The following is a 24,464-nucleotide window of genomic DNA, read 5'->3' on the forward strand; positions in this document are numbered from 1 at the left end:
ACTATTGACTATGCAGGAAAATGTTTAGAATGCTGAAGCAAATAGTTCAATGGGTACAGATTACAAGCATAATAGAGTTTCAAATGAGTTGCCATAGCTACAAAAAGATAATTAATTTTGAGGAAACAAAAGAAAAGAGATACCATTAGGAGCAGTTTTCAAAGAGCTGAAATAATAAATGTGGCATCCAAATTTAACTCACGTTGCTTCCTGACAGGAGCCAGCCATGCTCCTCTACATGGGACCACTTCCAAGGCTGCCCCCCCTCACTCCCACCCTCCCCAAGCCGCTGGGCCCCGCCTCCCCTGGGCTCAGCTAAATCCTTCTCAGATGCGGAGAGAGACTGCTAGTTCCCAGTTGCTCCATAATGTCTCTCGGAAGTTCAGTTGTCTGTATAGCTTGAACTGTACAATCATCACTTAGTTTTTATAAAGCAAATATCTATTAAGCACTGGCTGTGTGCCAGGCGCAGTGCCTAAAGGTAAGGAAGGAAGAGAGTAAAACAAAGAAGTGAGTGTGCAGATTACAGAGACCAGGATAACAGGATGGGCTGAAGTCTGAACAACACACTACGGATTTAGGGAGGGAAAAAGCCAACTCTAGGAGACCACATGGGAGGTGACATCCAACCTGGGTCCGGAAGCGCAAGCCTTATTTTCCAGGCCCGGAAGGAAGAGCAGAAAAGGGGATTTCAAGCTGAAATGACTGTGTTTTCTTGCTCTCCTTTTCCTGAAGTGAGAAGAGGGTAGGTTTTGGATACCAAAGACATAAGAGCTGTGGCCTTATTTAACCTTTCCTTGTTTATAAAATGGAAATATTCAAGGGTGTGGTAAAGATTAATTATATCCTGTATATTTGAAGGGTGAGTATCTAGTAAGCATTCAAAAAAATGTTTCCTCCCTCCCCTCCTTAGAAACTGTCAACTCAATGCAGGCAGGAGCGGAGTTGTGTACTTTTACCAGCTGCAGTGTCTAACCCACAGGCCAAGCATAGTTTTTTCTTGGAATAATAATTTTTCAATCATTCCCCTTTGAATTTGAGAACTTACAAATCTTCCATCATGCCAACTTATGTGAAATACATAAAAACAAAGTTCTAAACTCTCTTACGGCTCATGCTGTACTATTCACCAGGCACACCAAGCAAATACATAAGGCACCAGCAAGGTAGAAGAGGAGAGAGACAGAGGGAAGGAGGCATAAAAAGGGGTTTTTAAGGTTCGTATCTGATACATGACAGCAAAGATTAAAGCAGTCCTCTTGAAGGAAAAAAAAACAGCTGTGTTGGACTTGCTTACTCCTGCTTCACAGTATAGGTTTCATTTTGACTTTCACAGGCTGGAGCACCATAATCTCCGCATGCTTAGTTAGGTTTTAAAGCATGCTCAAAGTACTGTTCAAACAGCTCAAATAGATGTTCCCCAAATTCTTGTCCAGTGAGGTCGCAGAATTGGGACAAAACCACCACAAATTCAGTTTAAAATAGAAAATGTAATCCAGTCACTGTCTGAGCCTGACACAGCACTAGGCACTTTAGACATTATCTTACTTACTCTTCTAGGCACTTACTCTTTTAGGTACTGAAATTCATTCACTCTCCAACCACACAATCAACTTTCTTGCTTGGAAACAGGGTTAATATTCATCTATTTCACAGGCTTGTCTTAAAGATCACCAAGTAAACATACCTAAAATGCCTGGGCACTGGCACGTGGCACAGGGTCCCCAATCATGGCAGCCACGACTTTAATGGAAACTTGACATCTAGACTGGAAACTTGGACGCGAAAAGCAGGAGAAACGTGCTGACTTAGAGAGGCATCCAGAAGTGGTAGAGCAGCAGAGCTGAAGCCTGGCTGGGCTGGCTCTGGAGACAGGACGGCTTGGCTTGCTACCCCTTGGCACATGTGCCCAGAGCCTATTCAGCTCCAACGTTCCAAGCTGTTTAACCACATTCAGTTCACTGTGGGCACCTCAGTATCCAAAAAGCCTGCCAAATCCAAGTATTTTTAAAAAGCACTCCAAGTGATCAAGCAAATAAAGAGGCTTTTCTTCAAACTAAAGATCATTTATTGAGATTCAATAAACCACTGTAGTATGGTTCCTGCAATTGCTTACACATTTGCTACCATGTTGGTACATCAGCTTAAGTTAAAAACTAGGACAAAGCTCAATACCAGCGCATCTGGCCAGAGGAGGCCATTAGATTCTGTGGGATTGGCCACGCATCTAAACCTAATGTTATCAAGAGGACAGCAATAAGTAAATTTGTGTTTGTTAATAAACAAGCATATGCAAAAAAAAAAGTCTATTTTCTCTCAAACTGATATGATCTTCTTACCACTTCTCACCTCCCAACAACTCACCCCAAAACAGGATGGATAGTGGGCATGAAGGGAGTAACCAAATTCAGCCCAATCTACTCCTCTAAGGCTGACCTAATAATCTGAACAACTTCTTTAAGTAATCTTACAGATGTCTCTTTTAGATGGCTCACATAAAGGCTCAGTCTTAAATTTCCTTCCCCTCATCCTGCTTTTCTTCAAGATGCTATCTGACTGCATGAAGGAGAGAGTTCTCAAACTACCCCATGGCAGAGAAGAGAGCTGACCCTCACAGCCACACAAAGTCCTCTGGGTCTTTACTGGCCTCTCTCCCATAAAGTATCTTAACTCACTGCTTATTAGTCTAGGAGTAGCAGGTTAAGACTGGTGCTCTGCGGGGTGTTCTTCCCAGTGGTGGTGCTGAATGGGGAACAGTGTTGGGTATGTGCTGGTTCTCATCCTTACACAGGGGTACTGGCCACTTGTCTCTGATGCTGAAATCCCTACAGATCTCTTCATTCTAACCTAGGACCTCTATGGTCCCCTCGCCAGGGTGCACAAGCACTACCAGGTCTCTCTCACACTTCATGCAGGCCCCTGGGGACCAGGAGCACCACCTCAGAGGCCACCTGCCTTCTGCCAAAGCCTCCAAGCCATCACCCCAGTGCATGTTCAAGGTGGCTGGCTGCAGAGCTGGCAGATCCCAAGAACCACACTACCTAGGAAAATGACTTGGTGTGTCGAAACAACGAGGACTGAGAAGACAAGACTGCATTCATACCATTAATGTAACAATTAAATAATAATGAGCTCAATCATGTTGTCTTTTAGACTAAACTCACAGAGTCCTAAAGACTAGACTGTATACTTTTTAATCTTTCTATCCTCAGATGCCTGAACCATAATAAGCCTGTTTTTTGCTTTTTCTCTTTAAAAACTGCTAAGTACAGAAAAAACAAAGGTGTTCTGCCTCAGCAACTGGGATGAAGACCAGATGAGCAGTGCACACGGCCTCTATCTTCTTCCACTTGACACTTTACTACATATATCTGTACTTCAGTTCCTCACCTGAGTCTGACGTGTTCCACAATTATTCCTTTTCTGATTCACATAAATCTCCAAGCTGTAACTTTGCTTACAATTCTAACCATAGCTACCAGTCCATCATAAAGGAAATCAGTCCTGAATATCCACTGGAAGGACTGATGTTGAAACTGACACTCCAATACTTCAGTCACCTGATGCGAGGAACTGACTCATTTGAAAAGACCCTGATGCTGGGAAAGATTGAAGATGGGAGGAGAAGGGGACGACAGAGGATGAGAAGGTTGGATGGCATCACCGACTCAATAGACATGAGTTTGAGTAAACTCTGGGAGTCGGTGACGGACAGGAGGCCTGGTGTGCTGCAGTCCAGGGGGTCACTAAGAGTCCGACACAACTGAGCAACTGAACTGAACTGAACACGTGTGTTAGGCTCTTTAAGACCAGGTACCATATCGAATACTCTGTATGACCCACAATGCCTAAGTACAGTGGTGTACATAGCATGGGCTTACGAACAGTTTATTGGAAAATTAAAGAATAAACTTTTAAAGGCTGAGATATTCTCACTGAGAATACCAAACACAACACAAAAATTTCTGTGACATCTCTGAAAACAATTTTTGGACCATGGATTAAAATTCCTGGGACAAAACAAACAGAAGGTGACATTGTTATGATGCAAGGTACTCAACAATATAAAATACTATTATAAAACTAAAATTAATATCTTAAAAGGAGGCTACTACATAATGGGGAAATTAAGATTGCGAGATTTAGAACTCAACTTCAGTTCCAGATGTTGAGGATGGTATTAATGAAGGAGAAGGATGACGATGGCAAAGATAGCAACAGAGGAGGAAGAGGGAGATAGGTCTCCAAAAAACAGTGAGAAGAAATTAATGCTATAAAGAGGAAATTAATATATGAATGCTATTTAAGAAGAAGTGGGCTTCCTTGGTGACTCAGTGGCAAAGAACCTGCCTGTCTGCAGGAGATGTGGGTTCAATCCCTGGGTCAGGAAGATCCCCTGGAGAGGGAAACGGCAACCCATTCCAGGCTTCTTGCCTCGGAAATCCCACGACAGCGGATCTGGGCGGGCTATAGCCCATGGGATCACAAAAGAGTCAGACATGATTTAGCAACTAAACAACAACAAGTTTAAGAAGAAAGTTACATTTCATACTGTTCTGTATAGGTCCCTTTGTGTCTTTTGGGAAATGAGCCTTTACAACCTGACCATTATTAATAAGCATTTACTTATCTCTTACCAGGTGCAAGGCAATATGTTGGTTCCTGGAGGTAAAATGAAATATAAGACCAACTCAAAGCACTTATTTAACCAAGAAGACTAGACATGAATGTAAAAAAGTAAACTACCACAAAAAGTAAGCTTTAATCCTTGACTCCCAATTCTCATCACACACATGAAAAACCAATTTCGGGGGACTACAGGTCAAAATATAAAAGATAAGCAATACAGATTTTAAAAGATCACAGGCTAAGATATCTTACCAAAGACACAAAAAGTGCTAGTCAAAAAGAAAAATGTGTCAAAACCAAATAAATTACAATCAAGAACTGTTCTTTAAAAGACACTAAAGTATGAAGGTGAAAAGGCAAATCACAGGTAAAAGATTTTGTGACCCATATAACCAATAAAGTGCCTGTATTTCAGCAAAAGTATTTTTAAAACCTATACAAATCAAGGGGAAAAAAAGACACACAGACTTTCAAAGTTTAAAAACTGGCAAAAACCCAAGGGTTTGTCAAAAGGTAAATAAACAAAAGTAGCATATATATAACAATGAAATATTACTCAGGCCTTAAAAGGAATGAAGTTTTGATACCTGCTGCAACATGGATGAACTCTGAAATCATGCTAAGTGAAGAAAGTCAGTCACAAATGGACAAATACTGTATGATTCCACCTATATGAGGAGAAGGCAATGGCACCCCACTCCAGTCCTCTTGCCTGGAAAATCCCACGGGCGGAGGAGCCTAGTAGGCTGCAGTCCATGGGGTCGCGAAGAGTCGGACACGACTGAGCGACTTCAATTTTCACTTTCATGCATTGGAGAAGGAAATGGCAACCCACTCCAGTGTTCTTGCCTGGAGAATCCCAGAGACAGGGAGCCTGGTGGGCTGCCATCTACGGGGTCGCACAGAGTCGGACACAACTGAAGCGACTTAGCAGCAGCAGCAGCAGCCACCTATATGAAATACCTAGAATAGGCAAATTCAAATATATCTAAATAGATCAGATGTTACCAGGGCCTGGGGGAAGCAGGAATAGGCAGCTATTATTTAATATTTATTGAATTTCTGTTTGGGATGATAAAAATGTTTTAGAAACAGACAGTGATGATGGTTGCACAACACTGTGGAAATGCTTAATGCCAATGAATTGCACACTGAATAGCAAAATGGTTTGCTATTGTTCAGTCGCTTAAGTGAAGTCGCTCAGTCGTATCTGACTCTTTGCAACCCCGTGGACTGTAGCCTACCAGGCTCCTCCCTCCATGGGATTCTCCAGGCAAGCATACTGGAGTGGGTTGCCATCTCCTTCTCCAATTGTTCAGTCGCTTAGTTGTGTCCTATTCTTTGCAACCCCATGGACTGCAGCATGCCAGGCTTCCCTGTCCTTCACTATCTCCCAGAATTTGCTCAAACTCATGTCCATTGAGTCGGTGATGTCAACCAACCATCTCAGCCTCTGTAGTCCCCTTCTCCTTATGTCCTCAATCTTTCCCAGCATCAGGGTCTTTTCCAATGAGTTAGCATCATGTGGCCAAAGTATCGGAGCTTCAGCATCAGTCCTTCCAATGAATATTCAGGGTTGATTTCCTTTAGGATTGACTGGTTTGATCTCCTTGCTGTCCAAAGGACTCTCAAGAGTCTTCTCCAGCACCAATTCTGGAAAAGAATTTGAAAACACCAGTTCTTCAGTGCTCAGACTTCTTTGTGGTCCAATTCTCACATCCAGACATGATTACTGGAAAAACCATACTTTGACTATATGGACCTTTGCTGGCAAAGTGATGTCTCTGCTTTTTCATACGCTGTCTAGGTTTGTCATAGCTTTTCTTCCAAGGAGCAAGTGTCTTTTAATTTCACGCTGCAGTCACCATACAGAGCAATTTTGGAGCCCAAGAAAATAAAGTCTGTCACTGTTTCCTCATCTATTTACCACGAAGTGATGGGACCAGATGCCATGATCTTCACTTTTTGAATGTTGAGTTTTATGCCAGCTTTTTCACTCTCCTCTTTCACTTTCATCAAGATGCCTTTTAATTCCTCTTCACTTTCTGCCATGTGAGTGGTATCATCTGCATATCTGAGGTTGTTGATATTTCTCCCAGTAATCTTGATTCCAATTTGTGCTTCATCCAATCCAGCATTTTGCATGGTGTACTCTGCATATAAGTTAAATAAGCAGAGTGATGATACACAGCCTTAACGTACTCCTTTCCCAATTTGGAACCAGTTTTAACTGTCACTTCTTGGCCTGCATACAGGTTTCTCAGGATACGAGGCTCAACATTAAGAAAACTAAGATCATGGCATCTAGTCCCATCACTTCATGGGAAATAGATGAGGAAACAGTGGAAACAGTGTCAGACTTTATTTTGGGGGGCTCCAAAATAACTGCAGATGGTGATTGCAGCCATGAAATTAAAAGACTCTTACTCCTTGAAAGGAAAGTTATGACCAACCTAGATAGCATATTCAAAAGCAGAGACATTACTTTGCCAACAGAGTTCCGTCTAGTCAAGGCTATAGTTTTTCCAGTGGTCATGTGTGGATGTGAGAGTTGGACTGTGAAGAAAGCTGAGAGCCGAAGAATTGATGCTTTTGAACTGTGGTGTTGGAGAAGACTCTTGTGAGTCCCTTGGACTGCATGGAGATCCAACCAGTCCATTCTGAAGGAGATCAGTCCTGGGTGTTCTTTGGAAGGAATGATGCTAAAGCTGAAACTCCTGTACTTTGGCCACCTCGTGTGAAGAGTTGACTCCTTGAAAAAGACCCTGATGCTGGGAGGGATTGGGGGCAGGAGGAGAAGGGGACGACAGAGGATGAGATGGCTGGATGGCATCACTGACTTGATGGACGTGAGTTTGAGTGAACTCCGGGAGTTGGTGATGGACAGGGAGGCCTGGCGTGCTGCAGTTCATGGGGTCACAAAGAGTCTGACACGACTGAGCGACTGAACTGAACTGAACTGAAGGTGGTCGGTCGGATATTCCCATCTATTTAAGAATTTTCCAGAGTTTGTTGTGATCCAGAGTCAAATACTTTAGCATAGTCAATGAAGCAGAAGTTTTTCTGGAATTCCCTTGCTTTTTCTATGATCCAACAGATGTTGGCAATTTAAAATTTACATTTAAATTTAACATTTTACCACAATTCCTAAAAATTACCAATGTAATACACCAAAAATCACTGTATACTTTAAACAAGTAAAAAATATGGTATGCTAATTATATCTCAATAAAGCTGTTTTTTTAAAACTGGCAAAAGACTTGAACAGACAGTTCACAAAAGAAGATACCTAAATGGCCAGTAAGAAGGAGAAAAGGTGAGCAACCTCATTAGTAATCAGCCAAGTACAAAATACCTGCAAACTAGGCACACACAGTGTGATACCTTTATTTGCCCATCAGAATGACTAAAGTAAAACAAGCTGACAATACTTGATATTCATCAGGATGTAGAGAAAATGGATAAACTGCTAGGAGGGTGTAAAGATCAGCACAGTCACTTTGGGAAAATGGCAGTACCTACTAAGGCTGAATACGTGCAATTTGTTTCTTAGGTGTATTCCTAACTCTGATTATGTATCCAAAGACACATACAAGAATGTTCACAGCAGTGTTGTTCATTGCCAAAACTAGAAACCACCCAAACATCTATAAGCAGTAGGACGGATAAACCCATATAGTGGTATATTCACGCACTGAAGTGCTATACTGTAACAGAGGTGAAGAAACATGTACATGTACATGTAGCTACATGTAGCAGTGTGGATAAATCACATAATCAGTGGTGAATTTTCAAAGGCAGACACAAAGGAATACATACTAAATAAGAATTATTCTACTTATATAAATTTTAAAAACAGACTAATTTCTGGTATTAGAAGTCAAAAAGTGGTTACCTTTGTCGTCTCCAAAAGTAATAGAAATAAAAGCAAAAATAAACAAATGGGACCTAATCAAATGTATAAGCTTCTGTACAACAAAGGAAACCATTAACAACAACAACCAAAAAAGGTCAACCTACAGACTGGGAGAAAACACCTGCAAATGATGTGACCAACAAGGGCTTAATTTCCAAAACATACAAACAGCCCATACAAACTGATAACAAAAAAAAACAAACAATTCAATCAAAAAATTGGAAGAAGATCTCAACAGACATTTTTCCAAAGAAGTTATACTGATGGCCAATAGACACATGAAAAGATGCTCATCATTGCTAATTATTAGAGAAATGCAGATCAATAATACAATGAGGTATCACCTCACACCATCATCAGCCATCATCATAAAGTCTACAAATAGTAAAGGCTGGAGAAGGTATGGAAAAAAGGAAACCTTCCTAACTGTTGGTGGGAATATAAACTGGTGCGACCACTATGGAAGACAGTGTAGAGGTACTTCAAAAAACTAAAAAGAGAGTTGCCCTATGACCTAGCAATCCCACGCCCAAGCATATTCCCAGACAAAATTATACTTTGGAAAGATACATGCAACCCTATGTTCAAAGCAGAACCATTCACAATAGCCAAGACATGAAAAAAACCTAAATGCCCATCAACAGATAAACAGGTAAAGAAGATGAGGTATATACACTGGAGTATTAGTCATGGAAAAGAATGAAATCGTGCCATTTGTAGCAACATGGATGGATCCAGAGATTATCATACTAAGCAAAGTCAGAAAGAGAAAGACAAATACCATATGACATCGCTTATATATCTAAAATATGACACAAATGAACGTATCTATAAAAAAGAAACAGACTCACAGACATAAAGAATAGATTTGCAGTTACCAAGAGGGAGGACAGATGGGAGATGGAAGGATCAAGAGTTTGGAATTCACAGACGCAAACTATCCAACGCAGGATGGATAAACGACGAGGCCCCACTGTACAGCACAGGAAAGTACAGCCAATATCCTGTGATAAACCACAGTAGAAAAGAATAACGAAAAGAATACACATGCACAACTCAGTCACTTTGCTGTAGGGAGAAGTTAACACAACATTGTAAACCAGCTATACTTTCAATAAATTTTTTTTAAAGTGGTTACCTTGCGGGAGCAGGGAACGGCAGGATGATTGAGAGGGTCTCTGGGGGCTACTGGACGTGGGCAATGCACTGCCTTTGGATCTAGATGATGGTTACCTAAGTACGATATGACTTATGATAATTCACTAAGTACTACTCAGTATTACTACACTATTTTGTGCATATTATGGTTTAAAAAATTTTAGTCCTGGTCACTGCTCTCTTTTGGCAACTTTGAAATATAATCCCCAAAATAACTATGTATGTCATCATTCCTCAGCGGACTGAACAAAGTGCAAATTTTAGAAAGGCAGCAGGGACATGTTAGAAGAAAGCGGGAAGCTACTGTAAACTTAGCTCACATAAAGGAAAAGGCTGAGTGACTGTATCAAAGGTTTTCAGAGTATGCAGTTGTTATTGCTATCGAAGGAAGGGAGAGATATAATGAAAACAGTGTTTGACAGGAGAGCAACCTGGTACAGAATAAAGGATGGATCAAAGAGAAGAAAGGAGAAATAAAGAACCACTAGAAAAGTGTCAGAATAATGCAAACTTAAGGATATAAATTAATGAAGGTAGTGAGGAAAGAAAGGAGAGCAAGAAATTAAGAACACTAAGAAGATATGGTCTAGATTTGGTGGTTCTCAGATGTGAAAAAAATTATAATTATAATTATTATTGCCTAGGCACAGGCCGTGGGATTATACACTTGCCCAGTGGGATGCTGCCACACTGTCCAAGGTGCAGACAATACCAGAAGCTTTGGCCACGTACAAAATCAGTCTGCCTGAGATTTAAACATAAGTGTGTGTGTGCATGCAAACTGCAACATGTAAAATTAGATAACTGTGTGTACATTTCTATATTAGCAAGTATATATAAAGTAGAAGGACAAGCACAGGTTTTGTCAAGTTTAACCTGGATGTGGAAAAGCTAAAGAAGAAATCTACTCACTGTCCCTGAGTGAGTAACAACACCACAGGGAGTGGGGGAACAGCTCCATTACCCTCCGACTCAAGTCAAAGAGAAAGCTGGCATGCCAACTTCCACTGTGTCAAGAGAATCTTGGATGAGAATTCAAGAGGAAGTGCTCAAGATTGCAAATTATTTTCGTGCTTATGGTCAACATCATCAGTTTATAGAAAACTCGTTAGACATTGACGGAGTAAGCAGATTTGATTTATTTCAATGCAGGCAGATGGCTTGGTCGTGGAAATTGTGAAGAGATTTGCTGAGCGGCTTCGTCAGATCAAGGACATTATGGAATTAAAGGGCTCTAAGAGACCTCAGTGGTCCAGTTCCCCGTGGCTCACAACATTACACTTTCTTACTAATAAGAAAGACAACTCAACCACGTGAATCCAAAGTAACTAGGAAGGGAGGAGGGAAGAGCACAATATATTTGTCCAAAGAAGTACAAATGTTAACATGGAAACTGGAGACATCAAAGGGCAACTGAAACATGCTTTGCTCTGAGAACAATGAAATCACAAATTAGCAAGAATTCAAAGTCACATTTTCAGCAACTATTTTTATGACAACGAATCATGTTTAAGTTTCTATAACTATTTTGGAGGATAAACCTTAAGAATCTTCTCTGCTAGCATGTTTTAGTTTCAGAAAAAAAATTAATCTGAAAACAAATCATACCAAGAAAACACAGTGGGCAGTGAGTTTACAAAATCTTATAATTATTTTGGAAGTTCTGCCAATGTGACTAACTGTCCATTTGGGAGACCACCTGGTTTTGCATAAAAACATCCTCTTTCATGAAAATGCACAAAGAACAGCTGGGAAACACTATCAGTGACATAAGTCAGAGTTACAACATGTCCAGCCACACCCCTCCAAAGCTTTCATCACTACCTCCTTGACTAAAACCCATTGTTTTTTAAAAGCTCACAAGCTTTTCACTTTTAATCAACAGCAGCACTACGAAAATGTCTATATACATCATGTGACCCAGTCCAGATACATTTTAGACACTGGTGGCTCGGTGATAAAGAATTCACATGACAACACAAGAGATGTGGGTTCAATCCCTGAGTCAGGAAGACCCCTGGAGAAGGAAATGACAAGCCACTCCAGCACTCTTGCCTGGGGAATCCCATGGACAGCGGAGCATGGTGAGCCACAGTCCATGGGGTCACAAAGAATTGGACACAACTCGGGGACTAAATAACAACAAATGCCTGGCTTAGACCAAGAGCAGTCATTATCCGATAAAAGCAGAGAAAGGTCCTAAAAATCAAGTTAAAGGATCAGGATACAGTGATTGTGGTAAAATGTTTTTTCATAAGTCTGTTCACAGCTGACCCTCTCCTGGCATATATAATACCTATCTATGCTACAAAGGATTTAAGAAAATAAAGATGTATGTACACAGCCTGAGCTAAAGTGAACAGAAATTAATTTTAAAATATAATTCTTTATATTTGAAACCACTTTTTATAATCTTTCTACAACACATGAAGATGGTTTTAATTCCTAGAATAGGTATCACCAAAAAGTCTTATTAAATTGATAGGGGGAGAGGGCATGCTAAGTCAAAAAAACTATTTTAGGAAAAGCTTTATAAATATGTTAACATCAGTCATATGCTTTCTCCAGGTTATTTTATTGCCGATACTCTCAATACTTGGGAGCCAAGTTAAAGAACCATGAGGACACAGAGCTGGAAAAGAAGAGATCACCTAACCACCTAATCCCTCATTTTGCAAAAGCAAGCAGGCCTGGAGAGCTAGCAGTTTGATGGGTCCCAGGTCACACCTCCACCGGTCTTGCTCCCTGACTTGAACTGGGGTTTAGCAATCCTTCTGACTAACTGCCACTAACCAAGCATTTTCATTTTCTACTTGCCAGGCACCACGCTACACAGTTTAGAGATGTGTCATTTCATTTAATTTAGTGCTTCCCAACACACTGAGAAGGTTATTTCCACTTTACAAGATGATCAAGCCCAAGCTCAGGACATCGTAACATTCCCAAAGTCACAGAACAAATAAGTGACAAGTCAAGAATTCAGATCTGAGCTGTCTCACTCTACAAACCCATAAACTTTTACGTGATGCTAAACATGTACAACCAAAAAACTTCACTTTGGGCGACCTAGACTATAAAAATTTCTCCACAAATTTATAGGTTATATGTCCAAAGATGTCTGCTACGTAGTTAATATAAGAAAAATAAGAAACAACAGTAATATACAATAATGGAGAAACAGCTAAATAAATTATACATGCTGTGAAATACCAAGTAATCACTAAGGATAATGTAATAGATGTGGTAAGATACCATGTAATAGATGTGGTAAGCTACCCATATTAAATTGTTATGTTTTAAAAATAAGTTACAGAAGAGTATTATGGCATTATTTACAAAAAAAAAATGCATACGCATGCAGGCTTTGTTTGTGGTTCAAGAAAGGCCTGGAACAATGCACAGTAAAAGCAGAGAATTCAGTGGGTGGAGGTGGGTTTGAGTCAATTCTTAAACATTTCTGCACTCTTTGAATTTTTACGGCTAAGATATGCTACTTTTATAATTTAAAAATTTATACAAAAATAAAGAATTTTACAGTATTTATTTTTTAAAATGCATACATACTCCATTTAATGCCATCCCCCATAACATAGAAAAATTGTACAGCTATTTGTGTCTACAACTTTTTTCAAAAAAAAAAAAAAATACTAACATCTCATTACACTATACCAGCATTTCAAGACTAGTCCATAGATCCATGGGGGTCTCCAAGATCCTGTCAGAAAGTCCAAGAGGTACAAGCTTTTTTCTTAATACTGGTAAAGTATTATCTGCCTTTTTGCCCGAGTTGACATTTGTACTTATGGTGCAGAAGCAGTGGTGGGTGAAACTGTTGGCGCCTTGGCATAAGTCAAGGCACTGTCACGAAACTGTGGGAGAAGGCTGCAGTCATCACCATCACGCACTCATGGTTAAAAAAGGAAATCCAGTTTTTTTTAGATGTCTTTGTGAAGCAACAACAGCAGTTTCATTGCATCCTGACCTTTTCTAGTATTCTGTGTAACCAAATGGGCAGCATGAAATAGGAATCCCATATGCGGTTACAGAGTCAAGTGGGGTCCTAAGGAGAAGCGCTGGGCCAGCAGTTAGAGCCCAAGGCTAACTCAACCATCCGCTTTTCCCCAGATTAGCCCTTGTACTTGAGGGAACAACTCACAGACTAATCAGTCAGACTTGGGAATCTGGATGACATTTCCTCAAAACCAAACAAAGCAAGACTCTCATTTTGAGGGAAGTAACCAACAACTATCTGTTGCCAGTGATAAAACTGGAATAAATATTAAAATTTTGGAAAGCTTGTATCTGCCACTGTGAACTTTAACAGTTTCCCAACACTGAAAGGCTGTGCTGGTGAGCTCAATGGTGGTATTAAATGTGATTATCTTTTTACATTTTATAAAATGCAATACATGTCAACATCTGTAAGATCTGCATCAGTGAATCAATATTTTTCAAACAAACAATGAATAATGTTACAAAAAGAACCACACATGAGTATAAGATCCATTTAAAGTGCAATGTTTAAAATCTATTAAAGTGGACTTTAATGGAATAAGAAATGTTTACTGATATGGTTTCAGAATCTTCACTGCAACCAGTCTTTAAGATGTATGTGTGCTCAGCTGCTAAGTCGTGTCTGACTCTCTGCAACCCCATGGACTGTAGCCCATCAGGCTTCTCTGTCCATGGAATTTTCCAGGCAAGAAAACTGGAGTGGGTTGCCATTTCCTCCTCCAGGAGATCTTCTTAAGTCAGGGATCAAACCCTGTCTCTTGTGTCTCCCGCATTGGCACGTGGGTTCTTTACCAGTGAGCCACCTGGGAAGCCCAATCTTTTAGATACTACCTCTTAAAGTGTTTTGGTGGAATATCAAAGAATAAACAAAATTATCTGAAAATGCTATCAACATACTCCTTCCTTTTCCAAATACATAGTTGTAAGAGGCCAGATATTCTTCATGTAGTTCAACCAAACCAATACATCATAATAAATTGAATACAAAAGCAGATGGGAGAATCTAGCTGTCTTCCAGTGAACCTGACATTTCTAAACAATGCCACTCTTCTAGCTAATATTTTTTGGCTTGAGAAAAACCCATATGTGTCACAAAAATGTATTATGTCAACATATAATGAATATATTACTGTTATTTTTTAATTGATTAGTACATATTTTTTAATTTTCTCACTTTTGGCTTCTAATATGGTAAATTTGTGGGCTTCCCGGGTGGTGCTGGTAGTAAACAAGCCTGCCAATGCAGGAGACACAAGAGATGTGGGTTCAATCCCTGGGTTGGGAAGATCCCCTGAGTAGGAAATGGCAACCCATTCCAGTATTCTTGCCTGGAAAACCATGGACAGAGGAGCCTGGCGGGCTAGAGTCCACGGGGGTCACAAAGAGACAGAGCCCACTGAGCAACTAAGCACAGCACATGGTCAATACTGACAGATACAAGCCACATAAACAAAAGCACTTCTGGCCCTCAATAATCTTTAAGGTCCCAATAATCTTTAACACCAAAAAGTCTGAGAATCTTTGTAGTGTACTGTTAACACATTTTTCATGTGTTCTTCATACTGTCTTAAGTCTTGGCCAACAAGTACAAGTACAGCAATCTGTATTTATACACGCACAATACACATAAGTTAACTGTACTATAAACTTTCTTAGCCAATGAAAACATCAAATGCTAGCTAGCCTGATTTGAATATGTTCTGCAACAAGTGCTGTTCACTACACTTCAGCCTTTTCATTTGCCACGAATTTTGTGTTCTGGCAAATGTTCTTGACCAATGAGGGCTGACAGAAGTTGTATAGCTGACAGTGATGTGCCTGGTCCAAAGAAACAAAGATTAGTATAATGATACTTAAAACTGATGATACTTAAATTTAAATGATGATAACATCACGACATTTGCAAGCACATTGCTGAGGATGCAGTTATGATTAGAAAACAACTTTGGACATTTTGAGAGATATAAACATCACTGCAGACTGAAAGGATGGTACCTAAAGGAATGGATCACAGCAGGAAGAAACTGTGGCTTGAAGTACACAGACTTCAGGGGAAGGGAAGGGAATGAGAGGGAAGGACAACTAGCAAGCTCCACCAGGAGGAGGTTATAATGCCTCCCATGTGAGGCTGGCTGAGTAATGCTCCTATTTCCTAAAAAGCTTCTGCAGTACTGTATGCACATGACATGGGGAAGGGGAGAGAGGGCTTAGACCATGCATGTGCATGCTCAGGCACTCAGTCATGTCCAACTCTTTGAGACCCCATGGACTGTAGCCTACCATGCTCCTCTGTCCGTAGGATTTTCCAGGCAAAAATACTCAAGTGGGTTGCCATTTCCTCCTCCAGGGAATCCTCCCCACTGTGGGATCAAACACACCTCTCCCAAGTTGGCAGCCAGATTCTTTACCACTGCGCCACCTGGGAAGCTTAGACCATATGAGATGTTAATTAATTATCTCCATTCTTGGGAGACTAGTTCCAACATACAGGCCTTCAGGACTAAGAACACCAGTGATATAAATGGGAAACTTCAAGGTTCTAAATGGATTTCCAAAAGTCCAACATCACTCTTCAGTACATGGAGCAAAATCTTTAGAAATTCCTTAGGGGGGGGGAAAAAGTCTTGAGATGGACAACTTTAAAGTTTTAGGATTAAAGGGAAGCTAAGAAGCAACTTTAAAAGGTCTATAAATACAGCATTTCTACATAAACTTCTAAAGTCACAGAATTTGAAAAGACTGTGAAAATAGAACTCTTTCACCTCTATTTCACAAAACATACAGCAAGGTTTAAAGATCAGCTGAAGCTGACAATCAAACCAAATCCCTGAGGAAAATTTTAAAGAAATTATCTTTTTAACAGAAAAAAAAAGGATGCTTTTCAGGCACCCCAAGCACAGGGGAGTACCACCTGCTTTAGTAACCACTCATTCATTCAGTCACAGTTATTTACTGAGCACTTACTCTATGCCAGGCATGGTACTGTCTTTTAGGGAAAATGTATATACATACATATACACACACACACACAATTATATGATAAAGTTAACCTAATGGAACAAGGGGAAACTGTAGAACCAGGTCCACACTCTCATAGAAGCCCACCAATTCTAGCTTCTAAGGTGATTTCTGGGTCTGCCTGGTTGGCTACAGGGGTTTTATTTGTTGATATCAATCCTGGTATAGGTAAAACAGAATAACCTGAAGTAACTACAATATCCAGTAGCTATATTTATTTACTTAAGAAGAATCTGACGCTACTAACAGAACATTACATTCTTCAAAATGGAAGAAGATGGGAAGGAAAGAGAGAAAAGAAACAACATTAATGAGAAAACAAGTGTAAACATTGCTTAAGCTTCCACTGATGTGATCTTCAACAGACTTTGGTGGAATTTTAAATTTCTTTTCATTTAAAAAATTTTGGATTAATGAGTCTTCTAATAAATCACAGCAAGATCCTCTACGATCCACTTCCTAGAGTAGCAGAAATAAAAACAAAAATAAACAAATGAGATTTAATTAAACTTAAAAGCTTTTGCATAATGAAGGAAACTATAGGCAAAGTGAAAGACAACCCTCAGAATGGAAGAAAATAATAGCAAATGAAAGAACTGTCAAAATTAATCTCCAAAATATACAAGCAGCTCATGAAGCTCAATACCAGAAAAACAAACGACCCAATCAAAAAGTGGGCAAAAGACCTAAACAAACATTTCTCCAAAGACCTATAGATGGCTAATAAACACATGAAAAGATGCTCAACAATGTTCATTATTAGAGAAATGCAAATCAAAACAACTATGAGGTATCATCTCACACCAGTCAGAATGGCCATCATCAAAAAGCCTACAAACAATAAATGTTGGAGAGGGTGTGGAAAAAAGGGAACCCTCTTATACTGTTGGTAGGAATGCAAACTGCTACAACCACTATGGAGAACAGTAGGGAGATTCCTTTAAAAACTAGGAATAAAACTACCATATAGCCCAACAACCCCATAGTGGGCATATACCCTGAGGAAACCATAATTGAAAAAGACAAATGTACCCCAATGTTCATTGCAGCACTGTTTATAATAGCTAGAACATGGAAGCAACCTGGATGTCCAATAGCAGATGAATGGATAAGAAAGTTGTGGTACATATACACAACAGAATATTATTCACCTATAAAAAGGAAAGCAGTCAGTTCTGAGTCAGTTCTAATGAGGTGGATGAATCTAGACCCTCTTATACAGAGTGAAGTAAGTCAGAAAGAGAAAGGCAAATACCGTATAATAACGCATATATATGGAATCGAGAAAGATAATACCAATGATCCTCTATGAAGGGCAGTGAAGGAGACAGACACAGAGAACAGACTTTCTTTATGTCTTTCAGTGGGAGGAGGAGAGGGTGGGATGATTTGAGAGGGCAGCACTGAAACATACACATTACCATACGTGAAACAGACAGCCACTGCGCATCTCATGTGTGACACCTGGTACCAGAGCAGGCGCTCTGTGACAGCCTGGAGGGATGGGGTGGGGAGGGCAGGGGGAGGGGGATTCAGCAGAGAGGGGCACATGTACACCTATGGCCGATTCATGCTGATGTACGGCAGAAGCCATCACAATATTGTAAAGTAATTACCCTCTAATTAAAATATAAAAACTAAATTAAAAAAAAGAAGAAAGAATGGCCCAGAAGTGGCACCATTAGACTTACATTCACAATGTCAGATTGCATTATTATTACATAGTGTGATCCTCCATGAAAAAAGTTATTAATTTCCAACAAACCTACTATACTTTAACCATCATCCCAACCCTAAATCCTGACCCACTATCTTTCTCAGCCGCTAATGTTAACCTAGTGAAGGACAGGGAAGCCTGGCGTGCTGCAGTCCACGGGGTCGCAAAGAGTCAGACATGACTTAGCTACTGAAAAACAACAACAATGTTAACCTAATTCTCTGAAGATTCTCGCAAAGACCTTTCTGTGATACAAGAGTTTCCTGAACTCAGCACTTCTGAGACCTCAACTTCTTCACAGGAGGCAATGCTCTTCTAAATAATTGCGCGTCTCATCTGTCGGTTTGTTACCTCTCTCAAGATGAAAATGCTAAACGAAGAGAAACCAGGAAGCATGCTACTTCTAAGAATGTTTTATTGACTAGACTTCTTGTTCACACTGGTAAATTGCATTAGTTTAATCTTGTTCTACAAAAACAAAAAATTAATGATATTTATGAAAACGTGATCTCCCTATAACACATCAGTGAGGCAGAACCACACCCTGTATCATTCTACACAGGACCTAATAATGATAACCAGGAACAGATATCAGATCAATGACTGAGTCTATGATTTATGAAATTAGGAAACAGATTTTTCTTTCTTTGACTTCACATTTCTACAATTTTAAAACCATCACAGATGGAAACTATTACTACAGTCCTTGTTACATGGTAGGAAACCAGGCACTGAGGAAATCAATTACCCAAACTGGAATGGGAAGAAATCCTTCCAGTTTAGTAAGATCAGCTTAACTAATAAGTAAACTAATTAACTTTCCACTTTTAAGACCAAAATCAGCTCAAATCGGATGGCATGTTGAATACCACCCAAGAACTGACAACCTCTCTTAAACTAGCTTCTCTCCAAGTACAATCAAGGGAGGATTTCAGAGCCTCCAGATGTTCTGAAGCTGCTCTCAAAACACAGGGTTAGATGTGTAAGTACCAGGGAGTCCTCATCGAACAAGGGAGGAGGAAATTGAGGGACCATGTTCAGCTGAGGTCATCAGACTACCAGAAAAGTCAGTAATCCCTCAAACTGCCCAAAATATAAACTGATATCACAGGTGTAGATCACGGACTCAGAATCCCTCTTCTAAATAAACCAGTTACAGATGAGAATTTTAGGGGAACGCCACAATTTTCCCAACTTCACTTCCAGAATGGTGTTCTGTATAACTCAGAGCAGCTAAAGAATCTTGTGCACCAGCACACCACCTTGTTTGACACCAAATCACATGGCTTAAGTATGAAGATTCAAATGAGACTTTTCATTATAAATGCTTCCACTATCAAAGTGTGAAAACACATTTGAAAACGTGCCACATACTGTTGCTGGGGGGAAGAAGTCTTTACCCGTTGCATCACTACCTTGGGTCTGACAACAGTTCTAAGCATAACATTTTTGAAGCGCTTGCTGATTTAATATGTAAACTGCTTCCTGAGTAGTCTGTGTTGAATATTGAATTTAATTTCTCTAAAATTTTCACCCAGTGGCTGTCACCTTTCATGTAGGTCAAACTACAAAATTTTTACTAAAAAGTGAATCCTTCCCAAAAGTTCCATAATTAAAGTTAAAGCTAGGTAGTGGAAGTTCACAGTAAATGTTTCATAATGCTAACACTCAGGCTCATAATTCTTCTCATTTTCATTTCATGTTGTCTTTTATGTATTTTCTCCAGATTCTGGAAGGTTACCTGCTGTTTTAAGGAACCACAAGTAATACAAGAAACACTTTAGATATACCTAACCCACTGGTACTCCTTTCCTAATTTGGAACCAGTCTGTTGCTCCATGTCCAGTTCTAACTGTTGCTTCTTGACCTGCATACAGATTTCTCAGGAGGCAGGTCACGTGGTCTGGTTCCAAATCAGGAAAGGAGTACATCAAGGCTGTATATTGTCACCCTGTTTATTTAACTTATATGCAGAGCACATTATGAGAAATGCTGGACTGGATGAAGCACAAGCTGGAATCAAGATTGTCTGGAGAAATATCAATAACCTCGTATACGCAGATGATACCACACTTAAAGCAGAAAGAGAAGAACTAAAGAGCCTCTTGATGAAAGTTAAAGAGGAGAGTGAAAAAGTTGGCTTAAAACTCAACATTCAGAAAACTAAGATCATGGCATCTGGTCCCATCAGTTCAGTTCAGTCGCTCAGTCGTGTCCGACTCTGTGACCCCATGGACCACAGCACTCCAGGCCTCCCAGTCCATCACCAACTCCCAGAGTTTACCCAAACTCATGTCCATTAAGTCGGTGATGCCATCCAACCATCTCATCCTCTGTTGTCCCCTTCTCCTCCTGCCCTCAATCTTTCCCAACATCAGGGTCTTTTCAAATGAGTCAGCTATTCACATCAGGTGGCCAAAGTATTGGAGTTTCAGCTTCAACATCAGTCCTTCCAGTGAACATCCAGGACTGATCTGCTTTAGGATGGACTGGTTGGATCTCCTTGCAGTCCAAGGGACTCTCAAGAGTCTTCTCCAACACCACAGTTCAAAAGCATCAATTCTTCGGTGCTCAGCTTTCTTTACAGTCCAACTCTCACATCCATACATGACTACTGGAAAAACCATGGCATTGCCAGTCCCATCGCTTCATGGCAAATAGATGGAGAAAGAGTGGAAACAGTGACTGACTCTATTTTGGGGGGCTCCTAAATCACTGCAGATGGTGACTGCAGCCATGAAATTAAAAGACACTTGCTCCTTGGAAGAAAAGTTATGACCAACCTAGACAGCATATTAAAAAGCAGAGACATTACTTTGCCAACAAAAGTCCATTTAGTCAAAGCTATGGTTTTTCCAGTAGTCATGTATGGATGTGAGAGTTGGCCTATAAAGAACACTGAGTCCCGAAGAATTGATGCTTTTGAACTGTGGTGTCGGAGAAGACTCTTGAGAGTCCCTTGAACTGCAAGGAGATCCAACCAGACCATCCTAAAGGAGATCAGTCCTAACTATTCATTTGAAGGACTGATGCTGAATATGCCCCTGCACTTTCCACTTCATATCCTACAGCCAGGCTGTTCCTTTGGCTTAGAAAACCAAACACTCCCATCTCAGCCAATTCAAACTCTACTCAAAGTCCAGATCAAAAGACTTTTCCATGAAGTCTCCCTTGATATCACTACCACCAATAACAAATGACACTCATATATATATTCCTTGTATCATAACTCACTTGTGCATGCTTGCAGCTTGTCTGAAAACTGCAAACTCCTTACAGGAGGTGGACAACGTATTTTTTACAGAAAGTGGACAAATTCATATATCTTTGTCTCCCACCACCATCCTGCCCCACCCAAGTGCCCAGAGTGGAGGCTCAGTAAACACTCATCGAACAAATGAACACAGTTTTTTGAGGGTGACAAGTGCCTCTACAAAACAGATTATCACAAAGGCTGAAATGTCCTTGGAAGTCTTTAAAAACATCCCAGTATATTTAGAAATAGTTCTGCTGAAGGAAAAGAAACACATCAGATGACCTTGTAAGGCTGATTCTGCAAATTTCACCAACTCTTTTAAAAAGTACTGCCTAATAATTCAAAACTCAACCATACACAAACACTATTTACCAGAAGAGGGTGGCATTTATTGTAACAGATGAAGGCTAACAATGTATTTTTTACCAAAAAAGTCAGCTGTTCTTACGGTAATATTTAAAACAGTTTCAGTTGTGTCCGAGGGATTATTTAAAAGTTCACTTACTCTATCTTATTTCACGCTTAAAAAAGTAGGACAGAGAAAAATACTGGCTCTCTCAAAGTAGTGACCAAAGTTAATTGGGAAGCACATGTTTATATAAAGCACATACAAATGTCATTTTGTACATCATCACCAAATATATACCTATTGAGGTCCTGAAAAGTTATCTGTAATTTTGAACATTTCCTTCTCTCACTCCTATGGAAAAGATATGCAAGTTTTGTATTTCTTCCTTCCCTTAAACTCAATCTGTACAAATTTAAGTCAGCTAAAATTAAGTTACTTCAAGATCTATGGGTACATTAACAGTTCAAATAAGGTTATAAAATTATGGGAAACATACCACTATCTTCAAAAAGAAACAGCATTAACCACAAAACTCCATAAACCAGTTATCCTGCTTTTTAAATAAAAGCCTTCAGAATAAATCTCAGTAAATCTCAACAATGAATTAAATGGAACAGAAAACTTGATTCCACAGGACAGGAAATTCAAACACACACACACACACACAAAGTCACTTGTATAAAATGAAAACAGGGTCTCAACACGACAGCTAGTCATAGAACGTAAAATTTAAGAAGATTAAGTAGAAATCAAAATTTAAATGGATATTTTTTAGAAGACAGTTAACAAGAAAATCAAACACGTTTATTTCTTTTGTTCTAATATGGCTATGTTCTATGTATTTTTGTAAGTCGACTTAAATTCCTTGGGGAAGAACCTCGACCATTAAAAAATAAATTGTTTTCAAATCTAGTGTACGTACTGTAGAGTTTTTGTGTATGTGTGTGTTTTTAATAAAGATCACATTTTTAGTCATAACCTGCACATGCTCTTTAAAGATTTGGTGAAAACTGCAACTTAAAAGTGTTCCAGATTATTTTAAAAACATTTCCAGTGTTCTGCAGCCGCCTCGTAACGGAAACGATTCTAAATCCCGTTTCTCCCCGGACCCAGAAAGTAAGGGAGTTCGTTATCTAAAGGGGGCAAAGACCGCGGTCACGGTCGGAGTCCGGTTCAGGACCAGCGGTAACCGGGCGGGGGGCGCAGTCACCTCTCGGATCCTAACACCTGAGCCGGAGCCGTGCGGGGAGCTGGCAGAGGGCTCCGCGTGGGAGCGCGAGCCTAGCCGACAGTCACGAATATGGCCCCGAGAAAGTTGGGTTCCCAGGACCAGCCCCGGCGAGACAGCCTTTCCGGGCCTGCCGGCCCCGCCTGGCCCCACCGGGAGGGGAGAGGATGGGAGGGCCACTCACCGTGCAGAGAGAAGAGCAGCAGAGGCGCCAGAGGGGAGCCCCGACAAGTCATCCCGGGGCCGCGGGGAGCGCGCCCGCCGCCCGCCCGGCTCCTCGTCGCAGCAGCCGAGGCGCGGGCCGGGCTCTCGGCGCTCTTGGGGCAGCCGGAACCTCCCAGACTAGCCTCCTGGCCGCAGTCCGCCCGGCGGGGCTGGGACGGTGGGACCTGCAGACGAGACAAGCGCGGCTCCCGCGCCGCCCGGCTCCGCAGAGGCTGAGCTGCGCGCAGGTGCGTCCCGGGCTCGCCGGCCTCGCCCCGCGGCGCCACGGCCACCTCGCACTGCCCCAGGACCCGCCGGCCCCTCGCGCCGCCTGGGGACAGCCACTCCCCCCCAACTCTCGCCCGGCTACTCGGGCGGCAGCCCGGCTGCGGCTCGGCTCCGCGCCGCCCACTCGCCCCTCTCGGTCTCCAGGGCAACCGCGGCTCCGGCGCGACGCCTGGCGGCCCACACGCGGAGCGGGCGCCGCGCGCAGCTGGCGCGGCTCTGGCCACCTGTGAGCTGAAACGCCCGCTCTCCGCACGCCTCCGCGAGCGCCGGAGACCGAAGGCGGGCGTCCTCCTCGCAGGCAGCCAGGGCCCCTCTCCTACTCGGATCCACTCCCCGGACCCGTAATGAAAGTCCTGAACCCCAGAGAGCTCGACGAGGCACTTCACCACAGCCTGGGTCCCAACCTCCAAGACTCTTTTTAGATTTCTGTTTAGCTCTTTCACTTTCTCCCAGTCCTTTCTTTTGTAGCCTAAATAGTCCAAAAAAAAAAAAACCTGACCCTGGCAAAGGTAAGAGTCGATGAAGTTTGTCCTATACTTTTATTTTTCTAACTACCCCTTTCTTCCTTCAAAGGAGCGTAGGGGCTGTACACCGTGGAAGACTTAGATCAACTTAACAGTATTTAAAATTCTTGTTTTAAACCTTTTTGCTTTCTTAAACTAATTTCAAGTATTTGTTGAGTAGTAA

At 41.1% G+C, this 24,464-nt stretch overlaps 1 protein-coding gene across 2 annotated transcripts in view; it reads right to left on the minus strand.

The window, feature by feature from the left end:
* The window catches only part of IGSF11 (immunoglobulin superfamily member 11), a 144,874-nt gene extending 121,037 nt beyond the window's left edge, over positions 1-23,837 (minus strand). The window contains exon 1 of one of the 2 annotated variants that reach the window (XM_027525957.1): positions 23,470-23,837. In XM_027525957.1, coding sequence (XP_027381758.1) covers positions 23,470-23,521 — 52 coding nt within the window. In that variant the 5' untranslated portion in view covers positions 23,522-23,837. The remainder of the gene's footprint in view (positions 1-23,469) is intronic. The other variant, XM_027525877.1, reaches the window with a different exon arrangement.
* Positions 23,838-24,464: the final 627 nt, after the last annotated feature.

This window comes from Bos indicus x Bos taurus, chromosome 1 (genome assembly GCF_003369695.1).
Source record: "Bos indicus x Bos taurus breed Angus x Brahman F1 hybrid chromosome 1, Bos_hybrid_MaternalHap_v2.0, whole genome shotgun sequence".
In the NCBI taxonomy this organism is placed as follows: Eukaryota; Metazoa; Chordata; class Mammalia; order Artiodactyla; family Bovidae; genus Bos; species Bos indicus x Bos taurus.